The 19,844-nt window shown below is 46.9% G+C and overlaps 1 protein-coding gene across 1 annotated transcript; it reads right to left on the bottom strand.

The window, feature by feature from the left end:
- Nucleotides 1–1,874: 1,874 nt before the first annotated feature.
- Nucleotides 1,875–18,265, bottom strand: LOC134225256 (uncharacterized). The gene is made up of 3 exons (XM_062705182.1): nucleotides 15,399–18,265; nucleotides 2,485–3,017; nucleotides 1,875–2,372 (listed from the first exon to the last, which is right to left on the bottom strand). The coding sequence occupies exon 1, from the start codon at nucleotides 18,217–18,219 to the stop codon at nucleotides 16,675–16,677; it is 1,545 nt and encodes a 514-aa protein (XP_062561166.1). The 5' UTR covers nucleotides 18,220–18,265; the 3' UTR covers nucleotides 1,875–2,372; nucleotides 2,485–3,017; nucleotides 15,399–16,674.
- Nucleotides 18,266–19,844: the final 1,579 nt, after the last annotated feature.

Genomic DNA, 19,844 nt, shown 5'->3' on the forward strand with positions numbered 1-19,844 from the left:
AAAAGTCATGCGTGACGTCACTGCGCAATGGAGTCTTGGCGGTTTTTTTGCAGTTTCTTCTGAAAGTGAAAAGAAAATGCTCCATTGCAGCATGCTGGTCATTTTTGGATTATAGGTTATACGGCATTTTTTTTCGGTTGATTTTCGCATTGCGTGACGTTATCTCCCGATCCGTACGAAAGATGACCAGTGCGTTTGAGGTCATAATCGGGAACCATATAGACAGGAAACCGACCTGATCTAGCCACGAGAGCCGTAGTTTGTATAACACGGATTTCTTAAAAATTCGGTTACTATTTATTCATCCACTTAGAATTCATTTGTTGATCAAAATCATCATCATATCAGGGGGGAAGGGGAATTTAATTTCTTTTTGCTCTTTTTTCGTTTCAGAGAGCGAGCAAAGGCGCTTAAACCTAGGCTATTAGCCAGGGCAAGGCTAATACCTTCGCCCCATCCGAGGAAAATCATCGGCAAGGATAATGGAGTGACATAAATTTCTTAGCAAAGTCACTCCCAACGTATTTCCACAAATTTTCTATCATTTGCTTATAATGATACTCCTAAACCACATACCCTACCCACCATCCAATTCCTTGACATCTATGAGGGCGTCGGTGAGTCGCTGGCCTCTCGTTAAGTAGATGTCATATCATCATTTCCTTCCCTTTCCTAGTAACGGAGAAGATGGGCGTGGCCGGCAATGATAGCTTTCATGTTTTATCATTTTGGACCCCCAATTGGATTTTCATTGAATCCCAAATGGAAATCCATAAGCAATTGGGGTAAGAAAGGTAAAGAATATACATGACAACTATCAGTATGCAATCTACGAAATACTCCGTTACAACGCAACGCAACGCAACGCAACGCAACTCTGGATCGAGCGAGGATCTCACTTGACATAACAAGTTTTGTTGAATCCAGCAGGCGGATGGATGACAGAACGGAAAAGGAAGTCCAGGTCATGGGATGCTTTCCAGCATATTATTTCGAAATGTTATAATGAATATAAATAGCATCATACGTTCGAACACCTCTCGGAATGCCTTTTCATTACATTGCTTGCCTTTTGTGCCACTGCAGCGCTATTATGCTGTCTGGCGAAATCAGCCAGAGTGGACTATATTGGTAATCTAGTATATTTGGTACTACCCAACAATTCCAATAAGACATCGATCAAGAATGATTTGATATCTGTCAAAAGTAGGGCCTTATAACGGAATCCACTTCACAGTGAAAACAAAGTGAAATGAGTAAAACCTTTTTATGGATTTCACATAAGTGAAAAACTGCTATTATGGTTTCCACTTCATCTCTATTCTGCCTTCACAATGTACATGTTATTTACTTCACTTTATGTGCAAACGGTAATAAGTTATCAAATGTGAAGTGATCGTTAGGTGGATTGAATGAGAAAGTTAATGTGGAATCCGTAATAAGGCCCATAATCTTGCCCTGTGAGTATGGTTATTCGATAATTATTGAAGTTTAATTCTCCAAATGAGACAGAGCCCCACACACGCTCCGACTTGTTGTACAACTTTGGCTCCGCCCTCAGGAAATTTGGTTGAATCGGAGTGAAGTCGGATCGACTGTGGGCAAGTTGTACAACTTTCCCACAGACGATCCGACTTTCACACCAACTCAACCAAACTTCCTGGGGGTGGAGCCAAAGTTGTATAACACGTCGGAGCATGTGTGGGGCCCCTAATTCATCACACAAACTGACAGGATGGAAAGGGTAGACTTGGGTTCAATGGGTTATTGGAGAAACAGCACACGTCGGCGAATAGGCTGCGGATGAAGACAGCTTTGGTTTCGCGCTCCACCCTGGATCACCTAGCATCCAGTTCACAGTTCAAAGCAAACGGTTTTTCTGAGAGCCACTGATAGACTTATTAAAGAGTTCAGTATCAAAGTTTTTATTACATTTCGCGTTAGAAATTGTACTTGGGTGTTAAATCCAAAATTTTAGAGATAAAATGTGACACACAAACAGCAGATTATTAAGCAGTTTTTAATAAATAATGTTAAGAAGAACTTGATCATTCCTGATACTTGAAGCGACAAAACTCCTCATCGTGACAAAACTGTATCGTGAATTGTGATCGTTTGCTATTAGCTATGAATACAGGTATATATGAACTGCGCTGCCGCTACCGAGATGGTAACCGATACTCGATCCATGATGTATGCTGTCACTGCTCATCATCATGCCGCTATTGCTGCCGCCTGCACGACGGAGAAGAAAGCATCATGGTACTGCTAGCACATGTGATTGTTCCGATCGCTGTTATACCGCTGCTGATGGGGAGGGGTGTTTTCCTTGACGCGGTTGGTTGTTCTCCTTATTGTCGTGGCGAGAGACGCTGAAATATATAACATGTAGTGAATGTCATTATTACGATCTAACAGATTAAGATCATCAAGAGATATGTTATATTAATTTAGCAAGGATCAGATGAGGTTGACAATACTCACACCAAATGATAAGCGGTACTATTCCTTCTTCGGCTCGGGATGCCGCGTCTGAACGTAGAGATGCAGCTTCGGATAAATTTCCTCCAAATTGAGAAAAGACGAAGAGTCCACTATCAGCAAGAGCGGTCCGGTTTCACCACGATGGCACAATTGCCACACGGCGACCACTCATCCACACGGCGGCCAGGCAACATTCGGTTGAACCGCATTGGTCAGCAATATCTGCTAGCTCGAAGGAACATTATTACGCTGCTAAGGTGGGACCTGCAGTGGCAGCTGCAACGACAGCAGCGTGCTTCGTTGGGCACTGGATGCTGGACACCAACTGATGCTGGAAAACATCCGGCCGACCGTTACTGTACTGGCCACCGACATTTCGGCCCCGATAGATCTGGTACAAATGGTTGTCGTATGTGGGACCAGGCTCCCGCATGATTGAACTTAGTTGTTGAACGTGATGGCGTTTGGAACGAAGTTTATCACCAAAGTGGCAGTCGTTGGTTAAACGCTTGAGTTATAACTATTTAGGTTTTCTAGAGAAGAAACAATTAACAGAAAATGTAGACGCTTTACAATAGTTTGATAGAAATTTGGACAAAAAATAAAATTCGGGGATTGCATGCAAGAATTAAAAGGTTATTTTGTTGGTAATGTTCTCTGTAGTCACTTGTAAATCGTTGTTTTTACTATGGCACACCTCCATCATTTGGAGCTTTGACGTTGTTGTAGAAGGAAGAGTCCACCAGATGAGCCAAGGGACGGTTCCGTTCCTGGTCGATCGTTAACAATCGCTTCAGCAGATCGATTAACTCCCGCCGGTCAGTCTTTTCCGCCAGCAATTGGCCACCTTCGATATCGGTTGGCACGTCCTCCTGTCCGATATCGTCTAGACAATTAAAGATGTACTTTCGAGCCTCTTTGCATTTGTTGTTGACTAAATTATTGATTTTGTGTGTGTTACTTCTACGTGAAGTTAAACGATTTACAATGATATGGAAATGCTAATATCATCTTCCAAACTTAGACGTACATGTTCATGATAGAATTAGAGGCGAAAGTATAGAATTGATAGTTCCGTTATGCTTCGAGGGCCTGTGTCAAAGTGCTAACGCGAATCCATGGGGTGACGCCTATAAGGTCGTAATGGCCAAGACACGTGGGGCGATGGCCCCCACAGAGCGGTCTCCAGAGATGCTGGAAAGGATCATCACGGGGCTCTTCCCACGTCATGACCCAAGTCCCTGGCCTCACTTTGTAGAGCTGCCAGGGGCCAGGGTGGCCGATGGGGAAAGAGTGACCGTGGCGGAACTTGCGGGTATTGCACAGTCCCTTAGTGTGGGTGAGGCACCAGGACCGGATGGTATTCCGAACCTGGCCATCAAAGCGGCCATTGCTGAGGCTCCCGAGATGTTCAGATCTGTCATGCAGAGGTGCCTCGACGAGGGAGTCTTCCCTGAAGCATGGAAAGGGCAGAGCTTGGTCCTACTGCCAAAGGCGGGAAAACCACCGGGGGATCCGTCGGCATATAGACCAATATGCCTGCTTGATACGACGGGGAAGGTGCTCGAGAAGATCATCCTCAACAAGTTGTTGATACGCACGGAGGGTGCGGATGGTCTATCGAGTAATCAGTTTGGCTTCCGAAAGGGTAAGTCGACCGTAGACGCTATCTTGTCGGTTACCAAATCCGCGGAGATAGCTATCCAGCGTAAGAGGAGGGGAGTTCGCTATTGTGCAGTAGTGACTCTCGACGTGAGGAATGCATTCAATAGTGCCAGTTGGGCAGCTATTGCAGATGCGCTCCTGCGTCTTGGAATTCCTGAGTACCTGTACAAGATTTTCGGAAGCTACTTCCAGAATCGAGTATTGGTATACGGCACGGAGGCGGGGCGGAAGTACGTTGACATAACCTCAGGGGTTCCGCAATGTTCCATACTGGGTCCGGTGTTATGGAACGTAATGTACGACGGTGTCTTGAGGTTGAAGTTCCCGGTGGGCGTGGAAATCGTCGGCTTCGCTGACGATGTTACGCTGGAGGTCTACGGCGAATCGATCGAAGAGGTGGAGTTGACTGCAGCCCACTCGATCGCAATTGTGGAGGAGTGGATGAGTTCCAGGAAGTTAGAACTGGCTCACCACAAGACTGAGGTGGTTGTTGTTAACAACCGAAAGTCGGAGCAACAAGCGGTGATAAGGGCAGGCAACTGCGCGGTCACCTCTAAACGCTCCATCAAACACTTGGGGGTAATGATCGACGATAATCTCACCTTTGATAGCCACGTCAATTACGCCTGCAAGCGTGCCTCAACAGCTATAGTGACATTGTCCCGGATGATGTCCAACAGGTCTGCGGTGTATGCCAGCAAGCGCAAGTTTTCTGGCTAGTGTCGCTCTGTCCATACTGAGGTATGGGGGGCCAGCTTGGGGCACGGCCCTGCGTATTAACTGCTACAGAACGAAGTTTGAAAGTACGTATAGGCTCATGTGCCTAATGGGTTTTCCCATGGGAAAACTGTCAAAATGCACGCAAACGTATCAATTGTGTTTGGCCCATAAGAGTTGCGAGCGCGTACCGTACCGTGTCGCACGATGCACTTTGCGTCATCACCGGTATGATGCCTATTGACATCGTTATCGGTGAAGACATAGAGTGCTTCGAAATGCGCGGCACAAGAGGCATCCGTAGGACTGTCAGGTTGGCCTCAATGGGTCGTGGGTCAAGAGGCGCCATGGGCAAATCACTTTCCACCTGACCCAGGTCCTTACAGGCCATGGTTGCTTCAGACAGTATCTACACCGGTTTGGACACTCGGCCTCGCCCGAGTGTCCGGTGTGCGTGGGATTTGAGGAAACGGCGGAACACGTGTTATTCGTGTGCCCACGTTTTTGCACAATGCGTGACCACATGCTTGCCACATGTGGTCTGGACACTACCCCGGACTATCTAGTCCGGAGGATGTGTAAAGATGAAGTTGGCTGGAACGCCGTTTTATCGGCTATCGTCCAAATCGTCTCGAAGCTACACAGAAGGTGGCGCGTGGACTCGAGAAATGGCTAGTGCAGGCGCAAATAAGAGGTGGCCCAAGGGTTCGGAGTCGGCTTCATGGGTCATACCGGTGCCCTGTGGTCGAACTCGACCCTTTTATCGAAGAAGTGGGCGGGTTCCGAGCCCGAGGACGGAAAGGGGTCCTCGTCAAGGCTGGGGCAGGCGTAGGCACTGCGTCGGCAAGTCCCTCTGTGTGTCGGCGAATAGGCCCTATCGCAGAGCAGTCAATTTGGGGTGCACGCGGCATCATCATTCTTGATACCAGCCGTGCAGAGGGAAGCAGGCGCGAAGTTGACCCTTCCCACCTTCCGAGGACATATGGCGTGGTAAGGCCGTCTGGAAAGCCGGCAATGCGCTGGCACAATACCATGGTGTTCTTCTCAAAAAGCGAGTCATGATGTTCGGTGCTGCAAGGACACGCAGCTAACCTTGAGGGTGCGTTGTGCACTAGCATTACTTTCTGGTTGTACCGAAGGGACGATGGGCTTGGCGGCAATGGAAACGGTTTGGCGGGTCGGGGATGCAGTCCTGCCTCCATCATTTACTGTTGGAGGTGGTCCTTAACCCCGCACTTCCTGGACGCCCAGGAAGTCTGTTGAGCAGATTCCCCCTCCATTGCTTAGAAGAAAAAAAAAGACACACACACACACACACACACTGGGGCAGCACTGAGGGCCTGACGACCCCTCCCCACGGTCATCTGCGAGTTAAGGGGCTTGCCTGGGACGTGGTGGGATTTGGTAGTGGGCGCTGCTGAACCTCTATAAAAAGCTACAGGTGTCTGCAAGCGGGCCCCATTAAAGCGACCGTACGCCGCTCAAAGCGTACAGGAGCCCAGGGAGTGCCAATTGATGCATCACGATCAATACCAGTGAGATCCTGATTACGACATTCTGGCCGCGTGTTAACGGACCTTGTCTTGGATATCGTAATACTGTGAAAAGCGAGGGCTGGCTGCCGAGTCATTCTACTATCTTAGTAGAGCCGGGTGACACCGACTCGAAACGGCGAGTAGGCTAATGACCAGGTTGTCTTCCGTCCCATAAAACCGTAGTGAGCCTTGTAGCACGCCGTCCAATCCTGCCAACCAGTCTTCCCTACTGGGTGGGAGTAGGCTCAGATGCCCTCACCTGACTTGCGCTGATCTGGGGGAGCGGTGAGACGATGGCTGCTACTAGCAGCACCAGAGTCTCTCCAGCGCTGGTAGGGGATAGCCCTATCAACACGCTCGGCGAACCACTACCCGGGATGCGGGTGGTAGTCGAGCAACTCGATAACATTATCGAGTTTATAAGCGAAAAACAGAACATCAGCAAGGAACTGCTGGTGCTCCGTCAGTCTGTTCGAGTCGCGAGACAAGAACATGACGCTTTTATCAGGCAGATGGGAGGAAGCGAGAAGACCGACAAAGATGCCCAAACCGAGCCCTTCTCGTTTCTTGGAGGAGAAACCATGGCCCAATTGGCAATTGATTTCGCCCTGACGGCCAATGAGGAAAAGACTGCGCCTAAACCGAAACAGCCTAGGCAGCAACCCGGAGAAGGCTCTCGGAAAGCCAAACAACGTGCGATAAAGGCGCCAAAAGTCGCAAAGAGGGTGCAGATCGGAGTGCAGCGGATCCCGATGAGCGCCGACCCAAGAAGAAGACTTCTCGGCCCAAGTAGGTGAGAGGCACCAACCAGGCGCAAGAGGGCACCAGCCGGCCAGTGCAATCTGCACAAGGGGATGGAAATCCTTGGCAGCTAGTTAGTAGGGCAAAGCGGAAGTCGAACGCATCTCGGCCCGCAAAGAAAGTTAGGGACAGAGGCGAGGCCCTGTTGGTGAAAACTGACGGGGACAAGTACGCCGACGTCCTCAAATCGATGCGGGCGGCCGAAAGTCATCGACTCTGGGTCAAGACGTGCGCAGCGTTAGACGCACCAGGACAGTAAGAAGAAGCCGTGCAAGTTACACAGCTGAATCTTAACCACAGTACGTCTGCCCAGCAACTGCTGTGGCAGTCGGTCTCGGAGTCGAAGACTTATGTCGCCCTCCTGTCCGACACGTACAACGTCCCTGCCGACAACGGAAACTGGATGGCGGACGGTTCTAGGACGGCGGCAATCTGCACAACGGGACGGTACTCGGTCCAAGAGGTAATACACTCCTCCAGTGGGACAGCCGCTGTACCAATCGCTTCAAGCGTTACTAAAGGCGCTTATGAAAATTTTCGCAGTGCTAGCCAATGATGGTTCCACTACCACATTCCGTAGGAATGGGGTCGAGTCATGGATTGACGTAACGTTTGTCAGTCTCTGCCTGGTTTCAGACATGGACTGGAGGGTAGACGAGGGCTACACCCATAGTGATCACTTAGCAATCCGCTTTAACATCAATTATGGAGTGCAGCAGCCAAGCGCGGAAGATCCCTGTCAGGTACGCGGGTGGAGGACCAATCACTTCGACAGCGAAGTTTTCACCGCGGTTTTATCGCGCGCGTACGATGCTACAATTCCGAAGAAAGCCTTGCCAAGGAATAGCAGACGCCCGGTATATTTATGGAGCGCCGAGATTGCAGCCCTCCGATCAGCCTGCCTCAAGGCTAGACGTAAGACGCAACGAGCCCGTACCGAGGAGGTAAGAGCGGATCGCCGTGAAGTATTTCGAGCTGCGAAATTGGCCCTTAACAAGGCCATTAAGAGTAATAAGATAGCGTGTTTCGACAACCTATGCGAATGGCTTACCCCATATTCAGAGGGTACGGACGGCTTGTCAAGCAACCAGTTTGGTTTTCGGTAAGTCCACGGTGGACGCTATTAACTCAGTGGTAACGACCGCAGAGGTAGCGATCCAACGGAAAAGACGAGGAATTCGATACTGTGCGTTAGTGACACTTGACGTGAAGAACGCATTCAACAGCGCCAGCTGGGATGCCATCGCGCTCTCGTTACGCCGGCTTAACCTGCCGATGGACCTGTACCGGATCTTGGAAAGCTATTTCCAGAACCGTGTACTACTGTACGAGACCAATGCCGGTCAGAGAAATGTTCCTATTACCGCAGGAGTCCTATAAGGGTCAATACTGGGCCCGGTATCATGGAACCTCATGTACGACGGGGTTCTGAGACTAAAGTTCCCTAAAGTCGGTTTCGCCGATAATGTAACTCTGGAGGTCTACGGGGAGTCAATTCCTGAGGTAGAACTGACCGCAGCACACGCGATCAGCATTGCGGTGGATTGGATGAGCGCAAGAGGCCTGGAGCTAGCTCAACATAAGACGGAGGTGGTTATCGTCAACAACCGCAATTCGGTACAACATGCAGTTATCCATGTAGTGGCGATCACTTCAAAGCGGAGTCTGAAGCTTTTCGGGGTTATCATAGACGACAAGCTGACCTTGGGCAGCCATGTCGACTATGCGTGCAAGAGGGCTTCGACTGCTGTTGTGGCGTTATCGAGGATGATGTCCAGCAGTTCTAAGGTGTGCGCTAGTAGACGTAGGCTACTGGCAGGCGTTGCCGTATCTATTTTTAGATACGGCGGCCCGTCCTGGGCGAGGGCACTGGGCAGGGCTTGGATGAATGAAGCAATGAAGATGAGGACCGATGCTTCAACACCAGATATACTTCCGAGGAAGATAGCTTCATGAGAGAACAGTTTTAAAGTGCTTGGTGAAGAACGCTTCCTCGCTCCGTATGGCACTGCTGTACGAAACAACTGGAGAGTGAAATCAATCACCCGCTAGTGCAGAGAATATTCAACTCTCTTGCCTCACTTATACTGAGTTGCGCATTTCAGTTGGAATGAATGTGTGAAAGAGAGGTATATGATGCATTCTCTCTCTTTCTCGCTAATATGGTTTTGTATTCACTCAACACTCACTCGCATCTGAAACACTAACGATGAACGAAGGAAGCATCCTCATTTCACACTGCCCTACTGAACGATGCCTCCTCGGCACTACCCGGCTAGTGAAGATGCCACGTTCAAAACTCCCCACTTTCAATGTATAAAACGAATGCTTTGTATTTGCCTCTTCCCCTGTTCGTGCAGCCAGCAGCACGTCGTCGAGCACATATCAATCGGTGCACCGAAATTAAAACCTCACTGCGGGCTAAAAACGAAGCATTCGTTCGTTTTTGAACGAATTTTCCAAGGCCTGGCACTGGGGGTAACCAGTTACTTGCGGAAACTGGAGAACACCTACCGCTTGATGTGTCTCAGAGTGATATCTGCTTACCGCACGGTATCACACGATGCAACCTGCGTGATAGCGAGTATGATGCCAGTCGGGCTGGTCATCCGGGAAGACGAGGGTTGTTTCGAGCTACGTGGCAATAGGGGAGTCCGCGAGCGTACCAGGGTGGCTTCGGTCGCCAGATGGCAGCGCGAGTGGGACTGATACCTTACATATCGAGCTGGGTGGGGAGACCACATGAGAAAGTTCACTTCCATCTCACACAGTTCCTGTCAGGCCATGGCTGCTTCCGGCAGTACCTCCACAGGTTCGGGCACGCGGAGGTCCCCGTCTGCCCTGACTGCCTAGGTGTTGATGAAACTGCGGAGCACATACTGTTCGTATGTCCTCGTTTCGACGTCGAAATGGGAGCAATGCTAGACGTCTGCGGCTGGGACACAACCCATGATATCCTTGTTCAGAGGATGTGTCAAGCGGTGGAGAAGTGGAAAGTAGTTTCAACCGCAATCACTCAGATTGCCTGCAGCATACAGAGAATCTGGCGCGCCGAGTCAGTCGACAAGCATGACTAACTTGTGATTGGTTAGTTAGCGCGGAAAGGGCTGAGCGCGGAGAAGTGGGCGAATGGTCTGCCCAATGGCAGTGCTCATGTTGAGGTACATGTGGCGGAAGAGTGAGTGAATATGTGTAAGTACGGACTGCGCATGCCGAGATGGGAGGGTCGTAGCGTAGATATGTTGGTACCTATTGCTATCGATACCTCACGGTGTGACAGAGGAGTGTAGAGCGGGCGCCCAAGTTATGTCGTTTTTGGTTATTGCTGGGGCGAACCTAGGTTCGCCCTAGATCCGCCCTAGGTTCGCCCCAACCTCAGCGAGGTTCGCTCTGAGAAACTTGGGCGATCCAACCTATGTTTACATGTAGTAGTAATGTAATTTCTCGCAAAATATGGTGAAGAATGATGATATGAGCAGTGTGGAAAGTCAATTGTTTCATTATTCATGTTCACATTATGATTTCGACATGGAATTTGAACAAGGAAGATAGAGTTTAATGAAAATGTAAAGATGACAGTTCGATAAATGGCAACAACACCATCATAGTGACTCGACCCCGAATCTGTTTTCGTTCGGTTATTCAGAGTCAAGGTTGGATCTGACCCAGGTTTAAAACCGAAAACGACATTAGTCTCGCATGGTATGCTACGGATGAGCACACAAGTAAGCTTCTCGCAAGGTATGTCAGAAGTGGGAACCTAAAGGAAAAGTCCCACATGGAATGCTAGGGCGTATGTAAGAATGAGTGACAGGGTGTGTTAGAGTGGTATGTTTGAGCTAGAGTACAGTTAAAGCAGCCATTAACGACGCAGCGGAGAACAATGTCGGGTATGTGGGACGAAGTCGACGGAACGATTGGTTCGACGAAGAGTGCAGACAGATTCTGGAGGAGAAGGACGCAGCGCAGGCGGTCGCGCTGCAGCAAGGTACCCGGCAGAACGTGGAACGTTATATACGGAAGCGGAGACAGCAGACCCGCCTTTTTCAGGAGAAGAAACGCCGCCTGGAAGAAGCAGAGTGCGAGATGGAGATGGAACAGCTGTGCCGTTCTCAAGAAACACACAATTCCTATCAGAAGCTCAACGCATCCCGCAGGATGATTCGTTCCGCGAGCCGAAATGTGCCGGGATAAGGATGGGAGCATCTTGACGGATGAACGTGTGGTGATCGAAAGGTGGAAACAGCACTACGAGGAACATTTGAATGGCGCTGAGAGTACAGGCAGTGAAAGTCAAGGCAGCGGAGGAGATGACTACGTCAGTTCAGCGGACGATGGACGCCAACCAGCCCCCACCTTGAGGGAAGTTAAGGATGCCATTCAACAGCTAAAGGCCAATAAAGCAGCTGGTAAGGATGGTATCGGAGCTGAGCTCAAGATGGGCCCGGAAAAGCTAGCCACTTGCCTGCACAAATTGATAGTTAGAATCTGGGAAACTGAACAGCTACCGGAGGAGTGGAAGGAAGGGGTTATATGCCCCATCTACAAGAAAGGCGACAAGCTGGAGTGTCAGAACTTTCGAGCGATCACCATCCTTAATGTCGCCTACAAAGTGATTTCCCAGATCAGCTTCCGTCGTCTGTCACCATTAGTGAATTAGTTCGTGGGAAGTTATCAAGCCGGCTTCGTTGACGGCCGATCTACAACGGACCAGATCTTTACTGTGCGACAAATCCTTCAAAAATGCCGTGAATACCAGGTTCCAACGCACCATCTGTCCGTTGATTTTAAGGCGGCATACGACAGTATAGACCGCGTAGAGCTATGGAAAATTATGGACGAGAACAGCTTCCCTGGAAAGCTGACCAGACTGATCAAAGCAACGGTGGATGGTGTGCAAAACTGTGTGAATATTTCGGGCGAACACTGTGCCTGTTGTTCAACATTGCGCTAGAAGGTGTCATGCGGAGAGCCGGGTGCCGGGGTACGATTTTCAACAGATCCAGTCAATAATTGATTGAAATTATTTATTTGTTTCGCGGATGACATGGACATTGTCGGCCGAACATTTGCAAAGGTGGCAGAACTGTACACCCGCCTGAAACGTGAAGCAACAAAAGTTGGACTGGTGGTGAATGCATCAAAGACAAAGTATATGATTGTAGGCGGAACCGAGCGCGACAGGGCCCGCCTGGGTAGCAGTGTTACGGTAGACGGGGATACCTTCGAGGTGGTCGAGGAAGGCGCATCATCTGTGGAAGTCGGGTCTACTACGGGCTCCAGAAGAAACTGCGGTCAAAAAAGATTCGCCACCGCACCAAATGTGTCATGTACAAGACGCTAATAAGGTTGTCCTCTATGGACATGAAACATGGACAATGCTCGAGGAGGACTTGCAAGCACTCGGAGTATTCGAGAGACGGGTGCTTAGGACCATCTTTGGCGGTGTGTGGCGGCGAAGAATGAACCACGAGCTCGCCCAGCTCTACGGCAAACCCAGTATCCAGAAGGTAGCTAAAGCCGGAAGGGTACGATGGGCAGGACATGTTGCAAGAATGCCGGACAGCAACCCTGCAAAGATGGTGTTCGCTTCCGATCCGCCAGGTACGAGATGACGTGAAGCGCAGCGAGCGAGATGGGCAGACCAGGTGCAAAACGACTTGGCGAGCGTGGGGCGTATTCGAGGATGGAGAGATGCGGCCTCGAACCGTGTATTGTGGCGTCAAATTGTTGATTCTGTGTTATCTGTTTATGTAGACTAAATAAATGATTCAAGACCGAATTAATGGTTCATTACTTTGACATGTTGAAAGAAAGCATCAGTAAGGCATCGCTGCATTCGTAATGCTGATTTAGAGTATCGTTGTCTGACAGTTGATAAATAAAAGCAACTTCACATCGTTAAAACTGATCTAATGCAATTAGCATTTATCATGCCGAATTGTGATTGATATATGTGCAATATTGTAATGCTTGGTGTTACTTGGGGAAGTAACTCCCGGATGAATTCCCGAAGGGATTGATAAGGAAATTTACGAAAGAAATGTTGAAGGGATTCCCAATGGTACTCCTGAAGGAATTATCAAAGGAATTGCCGTAGGAATTTCCGATGGAATTCCCGTAGAAATTGCCCGAAAGAATTCCCGGAGGAAATACCGAGCATAATTCCTGAAGGAATTCACGAAGATGTTATCGAGAATGGAGTACCGGAAGGTATTTCTTGAGAAATTTCCGAAGAAATTTCTGGAGGGATTCCCGGAGAAATATCCGTAGGCCGAAGAAATCCCCCCCGTTCTTCCTTGCCGAAGAAATTCCCGGAAGAACTGCCGAAATAATTCCCGGAACATGTTATAGAAGGAATTCCAGAAGATGTTATCGAAGGAATTCCCGGAGAAGTGCAGGAAAGGATTCAGGAGGAAGTCCCGATGGAATTACAGAAATAAATCTCAAAGGAATTCCCGGATGAATTATCGAAGGAATTCCCGAAGGCATTTTCTATAGAATTCTCGAAGACGTTTCCGAAGAAATTCCTGGAAGAATTCCCGAACATATTTCCTAAAGAATTCCCGAAGAGTTTTTGGAGGAATTGCCGGAGAAGTTATCGAAGGGATTCCCGGAGCATTGCCCAAAGGGATTTTCAGTGGAATTCCCGGAGGAAAGGACTTCCCGGTGGAATTCCCTGAGGATGTATTCCCGGAAGAATTTCTGGAGGTATTTTCGAAGTAATTCCCGGAAGCATTATCGAAGCAATTCCTTGATAAATAATTGGGAAAGTTTTTGATAAATATTCGAAGAAATTCTATATAACATACAGCTATGTAAACATTTAACTCAGAATGATTGTATCGAATTATTTTCTCGATAATTGTTTAAGGGATTCCTGGAATACCGAAGAAATCAGAATGTAATCTCTAAGAAATTCCTGGGAAACATTTTTGCTGGTTTTGGCTATATTTAGTCAAATAAGTCAATTTGATAATTTAAAGTTAACTTCAAATAAGCCAAATATCGAAATAATTCCTGGATGTATCGCTGAAAGAAGGAACTCGTGTTGAAATACCAATACCGATAGATTTCCAAGAAATTGCTGGATAAAATTCGAAAAGTATACCCAGAGTTATACACGAAAGAATAACTGGAATAACATTGACAGTATAATATACTGTATAATATTATAGTCGAATAAACATAACCATCAATTCGGCAAATTAGGTCAATCAGATATGAGTTCCATTGAAATTCAACTGAAAAAGAATAAATCGAAATGATTCAAAAAATCAAAATTTTTGCAAAAAATTAAGAATAAAAAAATTCTATCTACAAAATTGAATAAAAATTAACTTGCCCGGGATCTATCTGTCACAGCTTCCTATCCTTAGTTCCACCAATTTGTATGTGGTCAGCTATTGTAGATAATTTCCTCTCAGCGGCCACTTCCAGTATGTAGGTATTCCATGGCTATTACAATTTCCCCTGAGTATAAATTCTTGACTTGGTCAGCTACGAATAGCCGGAGGGTTGCATTTTCCGGGTGGTAACTGTTTCTGCTGTTCGATAAAGATATACTGTTAGAAAATAAATCGTTAGAAAATTCATTATACATGCTTACATTGGCCAGGGAGAACACGAAGTTCTCGCCGGAAAGTGACATGTTTCGCTTCGCTCCGGCCCCGTAGTTCATTGCCAAAAAGGGCATCTTGTCTTTTGCTAGTGGGTAATCCGGTGAAAATGGTTCTCGATAGCGATCCAACGGGCACAATGGTGCGAGGTGCGCAGTGAGCAAAGTGGAAGACGATTTGCGGACCTTCCGCATACTGCGTGGCTGGCGGCGTACAGCTATGGGCCGAGCTGAATGGAGACGACTGTTGCGTCCTGCACTGGCCTCTTCGGCTTCAGACTGAATATATAATAAATACTACGTATACTTTTCCGTCGGTTTCAACCTGTGATTTTGTAATCATAACATGGCTCTTCCTGACGAGGCAGTGGCGGATGCCGATGATGTTTGCATGGTGGAAACGGCAAATATGAACATATAATTATTATCACTATCCAGATATTATAATTAATCTTCTAAACTTACCTATAGATGAAGAGCATTTTTATTTAAGGATCAAATGAAAACCATTTTGGGTGAAATAAGCCGACATAGAAAAGAAAACTGAACAACAGTATTCGCGCACATTCGCAACTCACTTTCAGCCGCTTGGTGCCGATCTGGAAACCTACATCGCCTGGATGGCGGACTGTGCCGAGGCCACATTGTCGAACGACACAAAGCCGAAGCACTTGGACAGGTTGGTTTGCTTGTCGATGAACACCTTGGCGGACACCACGTTGGCAAACGGGATCTTTGATCTGCTTCCCAGCGGCCGCGGCCACTGTTTGTGCCATCGTAGGATTAGGTGAGGGCGTTGTGATTAATGCTGCCGATGCCGCTGAGCCAAACTGGGGCAGTGCGGCGTACGGCGTCAGAGTGGTGTCATCGGTTCCTGCGGTCTACAGTGAGGTCGCTGCGTTGGTAATGGATGCGGTAGGCGTTTGGGAGGGACGGTTTGCGTTATTGCCGCCATCGTAACAAGATTCTGCATCGGACTCAACAGTCTGCAGAAACTGTGACGCCAGCGAGATAGCTTCCTCCGCCAGGAACGGTATCTACTGCTTCGGTGGCGTTACTGATTGCGTGATCGGCTGGTTGATGCCATCTGCTTCTGCTTCTGTTTATGGTTCGTCTGCTTCTGCTGCATTAAACTAAAAGCAAGGCGAGCAAGTTGGTTTGTGTTTTCAGTTTCGGATGGTGCAACGGGTGCAACCGAACAAGCGTCTCGATGTTGTGCAGCGCATCCTGGACCTTGAACAGTTTTCTCCGTTATAACACTAAATCGCGACCGAATCGGCGAGGCAAAATTTTCCCGAAGTTTACCGGTTTATCGGGTTTATCTCACCGCACAGCAAAAATGGAACGTTAAACTACGGCGACATGATTTTCTTCTTCTTCTTCTTCTTCTCTCTGGTTGTGGTGTACTTCTGTCAACCACTTTCAATGGGCGGGTAGCTCAGACCATATGCCCAGCGGATTATTTATCGAGCGACTGTCTACTTTCGGGCAATGAAACAGCGCAGTCGTGTTTCAGTTACCGTATGGTTTTGAATAACCTTGGACGTTATTGTTGATGTTTGCTCATGTGTCACAGGTTAAGTTTGCACCGTTTTACAAATTGTACCACTTCCTTCAACAAGATTGCATCTTTTGTTTTTAGTAATTCAGTCAGACTTATAAACATACCATCAAATCTAAAGCTTGCTCTTGAGATGTTGAACCGTGGACAAAGGAGTATTAGGTGTTCCGCTGTCTCCGGCTCCTGACATAGATAGCAGCAATCATCTTCCTCGATTTTCATTTTGTGCAGCCAGTACTTTGAATAGTCGTGGCCTGCCATAAGCCTATTCAATAAGCGTACTTCATCGTTGTTCAAAGCCAAATTATGGAACCATGGTTTTTCTTGAAAAGAGTCCTGGATAGCAAAAATTGTTTGCCTTTCTCCTGCGAATACTTCAAGTACCAATCGTTGCTTTCCGATTCTGCGATCTCCTTCAGTTGCAGGTAAGCATCCTTCACTAGAATCCGGTTGTCTATAGCTCGTTCTTTTCCGATACCTTCTTTCGCCGTTATGTCAGCCTGCTCGTTACCTTCCAATCCAACATGACTGGGAACCCATTGCACTGCAGTCTGGAATCGGCAGCATCTCTGTAGTATTTCTTCTTCTAGTATACTTCTATATTTGGCACTTTTCGATCTAGTCAACTTTTCGCATGATGATTTCGAATCCGTGTAAATGACCGCATTCCATATTTCTAATTGTTCCAGTAGTTCCGTTGCTTTATTTATCGCCAGTAATTCAGCAGTCATGATCGATGTTGGGTTTTGTAGTTTCTCGGCTATTTTTGTTTTTGTGGGCTCTATGTAGATCCCGATTGCACACGTATTTCCATATTTCGAGGCGTCGGTGAATATTCGGGGACGATCCTTGTATTTTCCGTTCATAACGAATAGAGCCGACTGTTTGAGTAGTTTTTGACTACAGTTGTCTTTAGTAAGGGTTAAGTTTTCCAATTGGGGTTCTATTTTAACATTTTCTATCGATGCGAATGTCCTTATAACTGGATAGATTCTGTTGTATATTTCCATGTGTTGGATATAGCATTTCTCCTGGAATGTCAAGCTGTCTGTTGGACAACTGCTATCTCCTATTTCGATAAGTTGATCGTGTACTATGTCCCGGTGTGCTATGTGTTTAGCTATCTCCCTACAAGCTACGTATTTACCTCGTACTGTCCACGGCATTTGACCTGAGATTGCTAATAATGTGTTGATCGGAGTGGTTTTACTGCAACCCGTGGCTTTTCTTAATGCTTGATTCAGAGCTCGTTGTATTTTTTCTTTGTGTGTTTTGGCACAGTTGTTGAATGTTGATGAACCATAATCCGAAATGCTTCTCACCAACGCTTGGTACATCAGGATCATGCTTTGTGGGTGTCCTCCATTTCGTACGCTGCTGATGATTTTAATCATATTGATTCTTTCCGCCACCCTTTGACAGACTTCTCGTACTTGTGTTCCAAATGACAAAGAACGGTCGATAAAAATACCAAGATATTTATGAGACCATGCCATTGCGATGTTGGTGCCTTTAATTTTTAGATCTAGCTTTGATTCTCCCAGTTGAAAAAGCACTGTCTTTGTTTTACTTGGGTTTATCTGTAGATTTAAACTTTCTGCTTGATCGACAAACTTGTTTAGATATTCCTGTCCTTTTTGCTCCAGCCCCGCTAATGTTTTGTTCCTCCACATCAACGCGAAGTCATCTGCAAACTGAACAAGGATGACATCTTCTTTGCCTTCTGTGATTTCGTGTAGTTGCAGCGTGTATACATTAAACAATGTAGGAGATAATACGTCTCCCTGTGGCAAACCGTTGCTAATTGTTCTGCACAAATTTCTGTTATTCACCAACATGCCTATTTTTCTATTTTTGAGAAAACTACCTATCCATGTAGTGATTTCCAAGACATGATTTTGTGGTAGGGCGGTAGAGCATCCGACGCATCCGATGAAAAACAAAAACAACAAACGACAAAAACAAAAACCGAACCTGGCGAATAAATTTTTTTTCACTAATACAATCGCACAAAAGAGCATTGACAGAAAAACGATAAGGTATGCGGAATCCGAGTATGAGAAAATAAGGGGGCCCAAGTGTAGGGTAAAATGCCCAATAGTGGACCCTCAACCAATAGTGGACCCTCCAGCCATTTTTTCATTATTACAGCACAATGAAAACATTTTGCTATGAAATTCCATCGGGAGAACCTACCTTACAGTCCTATGATTTGATTACATGCATTGAAAATGCTATGGAAAGTAAAATTAGATGATTTTTCACAATTCTATAGAAAATAAACACGAGAGTGTCCATTATAGGAATATTTTGGAGGGTCCATAATAGGGAAGAAGAACGTCCCGAAACGAAACATGAAAATCAAATGAAGTGTCGACTATAGGGAAGCAATTTCCTATTATGGACCCCCAGGGGGTCTACTATAGGGTGAATTCAGTCCGACTTTAAAATGTTAATTTCGAAGAATAACGTCGAGTATTTGAGTGTTTTATGTATGTATCGTGAAGAGGAGATGCAGAGCTTGATATTAGATATCACGCAAAATTAATATTTTGAAAATTTCCACTCATTATGCCCGGAAGAGCAAAATTTCGCTACTAGGGGGTCCACTATTGGGCATTTTACCCTATGTAATTAAGAGTGGCGACATGTGCCGCATTTGATAGGTCTCCTGCTCGTTTGGAACACGATTTTGTTTCAATTCTGACAGATTTTGTTCCAATTCTGACAGTGTCGCCACTCTTAATTACACACATCCTTACGGGATTTGGGCACGGAAAATCAAAATCCCGGCCCCAAGCCCGGCCCCATTTTGCTTGAAGTTAAAACGTTAAAACCTGTTAAAACTATATTCCTACAAACCATGACTTCATAAGGCGAAATTATTGAATTTCATTAGTCCAGGTTAGCCGTGCGGTAAGACGCGCGACCACAAAGCAAGACCATGTTGAGGGTGGCTGGGTTCGATTCCCGGTGCCGGTCTAGACAATTTTCGGATTGGAAATTGTCTCGACTTTCCTGGGCATAAAAGTATCATCGTGTTAAGGCTAACTCACACCTCGGGAATTTGGTCCGCGGATTTCTCCCCATGCATTTTTACATATGCGATGTTTTCGGGATTTGGGCACGGAAAATCAAAATCCCGGCCCCATTTAAAATGCACGGGGATCAAAATCCGGCGGAAAATTTTCCCGAGGTGTAAGGTAGCCTTTAGCCGAGGTGTTAGCCTCATGATATACGAATGCAAAAATGGTAACTTGGCTTAGAAACCTCGCAATTAATAACTGTGGAAGTGCTTAATAAAGCTGCGAGGCGGCTCTGTCCCAGTGTGGGGATGTAATGCCAATAAGAAGAAGAAAAAAGAAGAAGAAGTCCAGGTAAGGTACCCAAGTAACCACCGAGCATTAATTATTGCATGTAATCAATCACAGATCAGCATATTAAACGCTAGTTGCATTAGATT

Source organism: Armigeres subalbatus, chromosome 1, assembly GCF_024139115.2.
Source record: "Armigeres subalbatus isolate Guangzhou_Male chromosome 1, GZ_Asu_2, whole genome shotgun sequence".
Classification (NCBI taxonomy): domain Eukaryota; kingdom Metazoa; phylum Arthropoda; class Insecta; order Diptera; family Culicidae; genus Armigeres; species Armigeres subalbatus.

Bases quoted from the DNA above. Each gene is read 5' to 3' on its own strand.
- LOC134225256 (XM_062705182.1), bottom strand. From the start codon at position 18,219: ATGTTGGTGAATAACAGAAATTTGTGCAGAACAATTAGCAACGGTTTG.